This window comes from Oryx dammah, unplaced genomic scaffold (assembly GCF_014754425.2).
Source record: "Oryx dammah isolate SB20612 unplaced genomic scaffold, SCBI_Odam_1.1 HiC_scaffold_20, whole genome shotgun sequence".
NCBI lineage: Eukaryota > Metazoa > Chordata > Mammalia > Artiodactyla > Bovidae > Oryx > Oryx dammah.
Window position 1 is genome coordinate 53,252,890 of NW_024070204.1, and position 9,667 is coordinate 53,262,556.

Consider the following 9,667-nt stretch of genomic DNA (forward strand, 5'->3'; position numbering starts at 1 on the left):
GAGAAATAAATCTTCAAGGACTTCCCTCACCGACCGGTGGTGAGGAATCTGCCTGCCAAAGCATGGGACACATGTTCAACCCTGGTCCAGGAAGATTCCACATGAGGTGGGGCAACTAATTCAGCATGGCACAACCACTGAGCCCTCTTACCCCAGAGCCCATGCACCACCAGGAGAGAAGCCACCACAATGAGAAGCAATGGCACCCCACTCCAGTACTCTTGCCTGGAAAATCCCATGGGCAGAGGAGCCTGGTGGGCTGCAGTCCATGGGGTCGCACAGAGTCAGACACGACTGAAGTGACTTAGCAGAAGCAGCAGCAGCAGCAAACCACAACTAGAGAGAAGCCCTCACTTCCCACAGCTAGAGATACAAAGCAGCAAGGAAGACCCAGTGCAGCCAAAAATGACAAAGAAAGAGGTTCTGCATAACCATAGTTTTTACTGTAGTGTAGTTCTGTCGTAAGTGAAGTCGCTCTGTCGGCTCCAACTCTTTGCAGCCCCATGGACTGTAGCCTACCATGCTCCTCCGTCCATGGGATTTTCCAGGCAAGAGTACTGGGTGGGGTGCCATTTCCTTCTCCAGAGGATCTTCCCAACCCAGGGATTGAACCTGGGTCTCCTGCACTGCAGGCAGATGCTTTACCATCTGAGCCACCAGGGAAGTCTGTGGAGTTCTGTGGAGGTGTTAGTTAATATAGATTTCAGGTTGCAAAAATATCTGACATACCAGCTTTTACTGAGACTGCTTCATTTCACAAGATATTTAAATCTGGGTTTGAACGAAGTCATTGGAAATGACACTTTTCATATTGGAATTGTCATGATGCTATTCTTGACAAGGAATGAGTTCTTGAATATTTAAAAATATTGTAGGTGATAAAATGCCCTTAATAAATACATTATAAAATTTGGTTTTCACATTTTTAACTTTAATTTTCATGCTTGTATCTTAAATGCAAATAATCTTTATCTAGGCATAAGGTGCCCCCTAAAGTTACTTGGTTGTCTGAATTATATGTCTTCACTTCCTCCAGATGGGAATGAAAATGAATAAAATACTGTTCGATCACTTTGGAAAATGTTCCTGCTATGTGTTTATGAAATGATTTGAGGGGTGACATTATTTTCTGCAAATACATCCTTTATGTATGTCAGAGCATCTTTTGTCTCCCTAGGGAATATGTTCAAACCATAGCAGTTAATGTCTTATGTGTGTTTTTCTCCTGCTATCTCACCTATCAGAGGTATCTATGAAGAGCGAATTGGTAGATTGATGCAATTTTGAGGAAATCATTAATTTTCTAAGATTTTTTTTTATAGTGCTACTTCTCAATGTTTAAAACTGGGAGTTCTTTTTCCAGTTGACATAGATAAATATGGAAATTTTAAATATTTTTTACATTATTCAATTGAATAGTATTCTTCTATTTTATGACAAGTTTAATGAAATACTTACTAAAAAGTTACAGTTACAAATAAACCAATCAATAAATGGGCGGAAGATCTAAACAGACATTTCTCCAAAGAAGACATACAGATAGCTAAAAGGCATATGAAAAGATGCTCAACATCGCCAATTATTAGAGAAATGCAAATCAAAACTACAATGAAATACCACCTCACACTAGTTAGAATGGCCATCATCAAAAAATCTGCAAACAATAAATGCTGGAGAGGGTGAGGAGAAAATGGAACCCTCCTACACTGTTAGTGGGAATGTAAATTGGTATGGCTATTATGGAGAACAGTATGGAGAGTCCTTACAAAACTAAAAATAGAACTACCATATGACACAGAAATCCCACTCCTGGACATATACCCAGAGAAAACCATAATTCAAAAACATACATGAGCACCAATGTTCATTGCATCATTTAGTAACAATAGCCAGGACATGAAAGCAGCCTAAATGTCCATCAACAGAGGAATGGATAAAGAAATGTGGAGTAAATACACAACGGAACATTACTCAGCCATTATAAAAAGAAAAAAGAATACCATTTACAGCAACATGGATAGAACTAGAGATTATCATACTGAGTGAAGTAAGTCAGACACAGAAAGACAAATATCATTTGATATCACTGATATGTGGAATCCTAAAAGAAAAAAAAGGGCAGAAGTAAACTCATTTACAAAACAGAAGTAGAGTCATGGGTGTAGAAAACAAATTTAAGGTTTCCAGGGGATAAGGGGTGGGGGAGGGATATATTGGGAGATTGGGATTGACATATACACAGTTCTGTATGGAACTGCAGTTCTATACAGTTCTATACAGAATAGAACTGTATACAGAATAGGAAACTCTATTCAGTACTCTGTAATGGCCTATATGGAAAAAGAATCTAAAGAAGAAAAAAGGAATGGATATATGTGTATGTATAGCTGACTGTCTATGGGGTCGCACAGAGTCGGACACGACTGAAGCGACTTAGCAGCAGCAGTAGCAGCATAGCTGACTTACTTTGCAGTACATCTGAAACATAACGTTGCAAATCAATTATTGTTGTTGTTTAGTCACTAAGATATGTTCGACTCTTTGGGACCCCAAGGGCTGCAGCATGCCAGGCTTCCCTGTCCTTTACTATCTGCCAAAGCTTGCTCAAACTCATGTCCATTGAGTCTGAGATGTTATCTATCTCATCCTCTGTTGTCCTCTTCTTCAATCCCTCCCAGCATAAGGGTCTTTTCCAATGGGTCAGCTCTTTACATCAGGTAGTCAGAGTCCTAGAGCTTCAGCTTCAGCATCAGTCCTTCTAATGAATACTCAGGGTGATTTCTTTTAGGATTGATGGGTTTGATTTCCTTGCAGTTCAAGGGACTCTCAAGTCTTCCCAAGAACAGCAATTCGAAAGCATTAATTCTCTGGCATTCAGCCTTCCTTATGGTCCAACTCTCACATTTGTACATGAGAACTAGTAAAATCATAACTTTGACTTAGGTGGACCTTTGTTGGCAAAGTGATACCTTTGCTTTTTAATATACTATCTAGGTTTGTCATAGCTTTTCTTTCAAGAAGGACGAATGTCATGGCTGCAGTCAACATCCCTAGAGATTTTGGAGCCCAAGAAAAGAAAAGAAAATCTGTCACTGTTCCCACATTTCCCCCTTCTATTTGCCATGAAGTGATGGGACCAGATGCCATGATCTTAGTTTTTGAATGCTGAGTTTTAAGCTAGCTTTTCCACACACCTCTTTCACCCTCAATAAGAGGCTCTTTGGTTTCTCTTTGCTTTCTGCCATTAGAGTGTTATTATCCACATGTGAGGTTGTTGATATTTCTCCTGGCAATCTGGATTCCAACTTGTGATTCATCCAACCTGGCATTTTGCATGATGATCAACTATATTCCAATAAAATATTTTTAAAGTTACAGTTATTAAAAAAAGGGAAAGATTAAGAGCTCTAATTAAACGTGGCATTTCCTATTTCTTTTGGCTATCAGTAGGTTCCAAGTCATATTGGAGGCCTGTTAAATGTTCAGAAATGGCTTCATCTGATGAGATCTTCACCACTGCACTTTGGATTGGAATGAATAGCAGAATGGTAACACTCTCATCAGTTTTCACAGTACTGAAATGGTACACAGACTATCTTTACACTAACGTATTTTTGCTAAAAATTAACAAGAGTAGATTATCTAATATTCAACAAAAGCAAACACTTTTACCTCTGGGGGGGGTGGGTGGAAATTATTGTCCAAATTAAAATTTGAAGCAAATTAATTTATAAGCAAATTTCCAACCTGACTTTTTGTATATGTTGAGATGTAACAATTTAGTTTTCAAAAACCCAGATTGTAACTTTAAAAACTTTTGTCTTAACAGAATATACTGTTCTTAGAAATAGGATGGAAAAGATTGGTTGGTTGATCAGTGGTTGTATACACTTTCTTGTAATTGTAGCAAGTTCTAGAAGGGTACTTCTTAAAGAAACTGTGGGTTAGTAAGTGATAATGTGGCCGTGGAATTATGAAATTTCCCAACTTGCCTATTCTGGAGAATTATCTAGGGCATACATTAAAAAACAACAATGACAACAGCAAAACAAACAAAACAGATTCCAGGTCCCACCCTAGCCCTCTCCAGGGGAGACCTAAAGGAAATCTGTATTTTAAACAGGTATGTAGGGCTGTTCTTATCATCTGGCAAGTCTGGGAAGTAGTAGATAATGGGGAAAGATCTGACTTTATCATCAGACTGACTGAACTTGAATCCCTGCTTGGCCAGGCTGGAGCTGAATAACATTTGGTTAATTTCTCTGAGCTTCAGTTTCTTCATTCATTACTGTGTTGAGACAGGGGTGGGTACAACATGGGGAGCAAGGGGGACTGGGGCACCAAAGGAGTTACTGTTTATAAAACCTCTAGTACTGTATCGCACCCACTCTTCAAACAATAATAGTGAAATATCAGTGGTTTGATTTTCTGGAATTTAACCGTTGAAACAGATCAAATTTTTCCCGTCTTCAGAGACAGAACAACTGTTTTAAATTGATCAGTTCTGGATTGATCATTCCCTGGCCACTTCTTATTTTGCCCAAGAATCTATTTGGTGGAAATGATTGATCAGGGAGATTCTTTTTGGCACTCTTCCTTGGTTTTGAACATTTTGTCCTAATGAAGTGTCATCTCTAATATCTCACTCTTTACTCTTTAGTCACCTAGAATTCTCTGTCACTCTACTGAACAGGAGAATAATCCTGATTCACAGGCTAACTATACTATTTTAGGCTTTTCTTTCTGAACAATTTAACTATATCCCAGGGAACATAATAATTGGCTTTGGTTATAATATAAAAAGTATATCCCAGTACAAGGAAAAGCATGGAAGTGGGAATAGCTTTGTCCATCTTCGAATGACTTAAAATTCCTTAGATCTAATTCTTACATCTTCAAATCTTCCTATTATTGGAAAATTAATCTCTTAATTATCTGAGACAACTAGCAATAATGATGAGGCAAAGCCTTTTTTCCTTCTGCAGACCTCGTCTTAAGTGTTGCGGCTGCAACAACCAAAGGGTAGTTTTCAAACTTGAATGTGAAGAAGACTCATATGGGGAGTAAGCGAGTGTCAGTTTCTGGTTCCCAGCTCCAAAACTGTGTGCAATGCTCTGGGGTACTCTAAGGATCTCTCCTTGAAAACCACTGCTCCAGGAATTTTATACATCTCTACTGAACTTAATTCAAATTTTCATTCTTAAAGACAGGTAGAGAAGTCATAACAGATGTCTAGAGAGGCTGCCACTGCTCCTTTCAAATAAATCCTTGGCTATTCATCTATTCATGCAGCCAAGTGCAACAGGCCAGGCGCTTGGTATGGTGCTGGGGGAGAGGGTGTCTATCAGTTTAGCTACAGGGAGTTCTATTTATGAAGTCAGCCTAAAAGCCTAGCTCCTGACCACACTGGCCGATGTGCTGTGGTGTGATGTGATGAATCACTGCATTTGGGAAGCTGAAGACTTTCTGTACTTTGATTTCCTATCATTGCCTAATGTTAAACATTTCAGCATAACTAGAGGCCTGATTTGGTCCCCTAGGGTTGGGGCCTGTTTGAAAAGGGTAACTAGAAGTAATTTAGTAATGATTTCTATGAACACCAGGAAAAAACATTGTAAATACCTCAAACATGAGAGTGGCACAAGAACTAGCCAAAGATGACATGTTGGCACTTCTTTCTTGACTCATGAGTGTAGCTGACCTCTGGGGAGATGGAAACCTTGCCGTGCAGTGCTGGGCACCTGGGACTACAGAGATGGCTGAGGCATAATCCCAACCCTCAGAGACTTTCTAACCAGGGAAGAGAGAGATGAACAGCTCTAGCAAGTGTAAACATAGCTGTGACCCTTGGCAGAACGGTAAAAATGTCACGAGGAAGATCCAAAGTGTCAGAGGAGCTTGAGGAGAGAGAGATCACACATCCAGGTGGGTTTTCCCAGAGGAAGTGGCATTTGAGCCAGTCCCAGAAGGAAGGGTAGGAATTTGACAAGTTCCATGGGGAGAAAGAATGTCTCTGTTACCAGCAACAGGAACATCTTGAGCAAATGTGCAGATTGGGGAAGCTGGGATGTCTTCTAGGGAGCTGGGAGAAGTCCTGATGGGATTTAACAACGTTCTTGTCTGGGACCTGGAAGTTCTGTTAGATTTTAGTGAAAGATGAGGCTGGAAAGTTGGGTTTGGGCAAGATCAGATCTGAATTTGGACTTTCCCTAGTACATGGCAGGGAGTCATTTAAAGGGACTTGAGCAGGAGGGTGATACCATCAGAATTATACTTTAGGAAGCATAACAGCTGGGTGGAGGAGGATTTGCATGAGGAAAGGTTATACAGACACACCAGTGAGGAGGCTGTGTGGAGTGAAGAGGAGGAATAAGTGACTAAGCGAGAGGGGCCGGGAGAGATAACTCAGCAAGTAAACCTATATGAGTTGCCGGCAAAGAGGAAAAAATCTTGGCGGCCTATGAACAGGTGGCAACTGTAATAACAGTCTAGGGAAAGAGAGCCTAGTTTCCAGGGAAATGTGGTACTTTGGGTTTGAGGTGGTGATGGAAAAGGGAGTTGACCACCAGCAAGAAGTGAGCTGAAGCAGAGACCATGGTTGGGAGTTGCAAACAGTGGAAGCTCTCCAAGGTGTGGGCCACTAAACATAGAGAAGAAGACCCTCCTAGGCTGTAGGGCAGGGTGCACATCAAACTTTGGAGGAAGAGAAACCCCAAAACAAGGCAGAGAAAGACAAGTTGGAGACATTGTAGGATCAGGAGAGTGTCAGGGAACCAGAGGGAGGAGGACAGTTCAAGAGCAGGAGAATTGGTCTCTGTTAAGAGACTACAAAGGGGGAAAGCTGAGCTGGTGGCTCTGGACTCACCTTTGAACAGAGTTAAATGAAATTCCTCCCATGTAGGACAATGCCTTAAATCCAGGCTCGTTGGTTCAATACAAAATCAAGATCTATAAACGGTAGGCACTTCCAAAGCAGTCCACTTTCTCACTTAGTATGAGTTAATTTCTTCCATTAACACCTGGTAGGTGCCTGAATGAGTCACTTATCCTGTCTGGGGATATGAGTTTTGTCATCTTTGACTTTCCAGTTCCAAAATTCTGTGTGTATGTGTATGAAAATCCTTAGTAATCTATACAATATTACACAAGCCTAAGTTCTATCATGGCTGTGTTTGAAGACAGAATGGAAACCACATTTTACTTTCGACTTACTTTTTTCTATCATATATATATTTAAATTAAATTTTTAGTTAAAAAAAAAAGAAATCCAGAAATAAGAAAAACTGAAGGAAAAACCTTTCTGCCTCCCTTTTGCCCGTAAGATAGTCTTCCAGTTTTCTACCCAGGCCTTTTCCTAAGCATTGAGGAGGTGCCCAGAAAAATACCAGATGGATATACAAAAACATACTGTCACCAAAATTTTCCTAACAAGTAAGGCAGCTGCGGAAAGTCGGCCAGCATCAGGTCCCCTAGGGACCTGCAGCCTGGGGCTTGGTGGGGCCTGAAGAGGGGAACAGCCAAGACCTGGATGGATGGAGCTCGAGGTTTCCCGGGCCTCGGCCCTGAGTGGGCGATTTTCTTGAAAACTCGGGAGGGCTCTTCTCTCTTTAAATCCAACAAGGCAGGCATGTGGGTATCAGCCAATAACCTTAAAAGATGCGAACGTGTCAAAGGAGATACGGTTTATCTTCTAAAATAGCCACAGTATCAGTGACAGGGTTTACAGGAAAAACAGAAGGCAGGGCAAAGAGTAGTGATCTCTCTAACGTGGTAATTAAGGCTGTGTTTTGGACCCACATTCGACCGAGCCCTGGAGAGTACGAAGAACAATGTCTGCAGCGTTCCTGGTTCACAGGGGACTCGCTTCTTTGCCTTCGCCGGCGCCCGGGCCCCAGCAAGCTGCGCTCTACGCCCGCCCGCCCCCACGCAGCCTTGCCCCGGGAGGATGGGGCGTTCGGGCGCCGCCACGGCGGCAGAGAGCCCGGCGTGCGTCCCGAGCGCCAGGGCTCCCCGCAACCCGGGGTCGAGGCTGGCCGTGGACTCAAAGGTGCACCGAGTGCGCTCCCAGCCACCATCCGCCGCCGAGCGGCCGGGGCGCGCCGTCTGCAGCCGGCTGGACTGTGCGCGCGCGCCTGTAGGGTGTGTGCGCGCGCGCCCGTGTCGTGTGTACTCACAAAGGTGTGTTTGCTAAATCCACTACCCGGGTGTGCCTTCCACCTCGAGCCGGAGCACGCCCGGGCCTGGAGCGGGGTCCCGGTAGAGAGGCCGCGGAGCCGGCATCCCCGCCCGCGGGGCTGAAGGCGCGCGAGGGCGGGGCGGCTGCTGCCAGCTCGAGACGCGCGTCGCACAGCTGCGGGACAGGTTCCGAGCGCTCTGCGCGTTTTCGGACACTTTGGCAAGCTTGGAAGCCGAGACTGATCGGAAGCTGAGACTCGCTCGGGGTTGAGCGTGCTGCAGACAAGAGGAGCAGCGGAGCTGGTGCTCTTCTCCGCCTTGGTCTGCAAAAGTGAAATGGAAAACAGCCGACTACCGCAGCCTCCTCCCTCTTCTCCGGCGCCGCAGCCCGGGCTGGGGGTGGGGGGAGTTCCTCTGGGCTGACTGGAGGGGAAGCAGGCGGCCTCAGCCGCACCTCCTCCGCCTTCCTCACCACCCCTATCCCTCGGGTTCCACGCCGCATTTCTTTGTTTTGAAAGCGCCTCCTCCGCCCAGAGGCTTTTCCCCCGGCGGGCCGGCTCTGGCGGGGGTGGGGGTGGGGCCTCAACTCAGGGTCCCACCCCCCACTTACCCGGACCCCTCGCCGGTGCTCACCTCCCATCTACTCTTCCCTCCCCGCAGCGACCCACGAGGCGCGTCCTCACTTGCGGGACATCAAAGGGAAGCAGGGAATTGGAGGGGGAAGTTGAGCAGGCAGGGGGCGCAGAGACCCATGCACCCAAGGCCATGCCTGGCAGCCCGCCCCCTCCCCCGGGAACCCCGCCTGAGCCCCGCCCCCCCGCGTCACAGCAGCCTGACATTCTCACAACCCATCGGGCACCCAACCCCACCGCCCCCGCTACCCCCGTGTCCGCGGAGTGCTCTATTTATGTTTCAGCTCAGCGATTTGCATAGGGCCCGCCCTTGGCCCTAGGTCCCCCTATCGGTGCCCCGCCTCGGCCGCGACGTCAGGGCGAAGGCCCCACCTCTTGTGCCCGTACAAGGAGCGGCGGGCCCTAGATGGCAGCGTGGCGTCGCGGCGGCGTGTGCGTGTCGCGCTTCCTTGTGCCGTTTATAGGGTCCCGGCACTTCCGCTGTCGGGTTAGAAGCGGCGCGGTCATGGCGGAGCGCGGACAGCAGCCTCCTCCTGCGAAACGGCTCTGCTGCCGGCCGGGCGGCGGCGGCGGCGGCGGCGGAGCCAGCAGCGGCGGCGGAGGAGCGGGTGGCGGTTATAGCTCTGCCTGTCGGCCGGGCCCGCGGGCGGGCGGCGCGGCGGCAGCGGCGTGCGGAGGCGGCGCAGCGCTGGGGCTGCTGCCGCCCGGCAAGACCCAGAGCCCCGAGTCGCTGCTGGACATCGCGGCGCGCAAGGTGGCTGAGAAGTGGCCGTTTCAGCGCGTGGAGGAGCGCTTCGAGCGCATCCCAGAGCCGGTGCAGCGCCGCATCGTCTACTGGTCCTTCCCCCGCAGCGAGCGGG

The 9,667-nt window shown here is 46.5% G+C and overlaps 1 protein-coding gene and 1 non-coding gene across 2 annotated transcripts in view; one reads left to right on the forward strand and one right to left on the reverse strand.

Moving 5' to 3' along the window:
• Window positions 1-591: 591 nt before the first annotated feature.
• TRNAC-GCA lies at window positions 592-663 on the reverse strand. The gene has a single exon. It is a non-coding gene; the product is annotated as a tRNA-Cys (tRNA).
• Window positions 664-9,312: 8,649 nt separating this feature from the next.
• ZSWIM6 (zinc finger SWIM-type containing 6) overlaps window positions 9,313-9,667 on the forward strand; it is a 212,658-nt gene continuing 212,303 nt past the window's right edge. Inside the window, exon 1 of the mRNA XM_040262393.1 lies at window positions 9,313-9,662. Coding sequence (XP_040118327.1) covers window positions 9,313-9,662 — 350 coding nt within the window. The remainder of the gene's footprint in view (window positions 9,663-9,667) is intronic.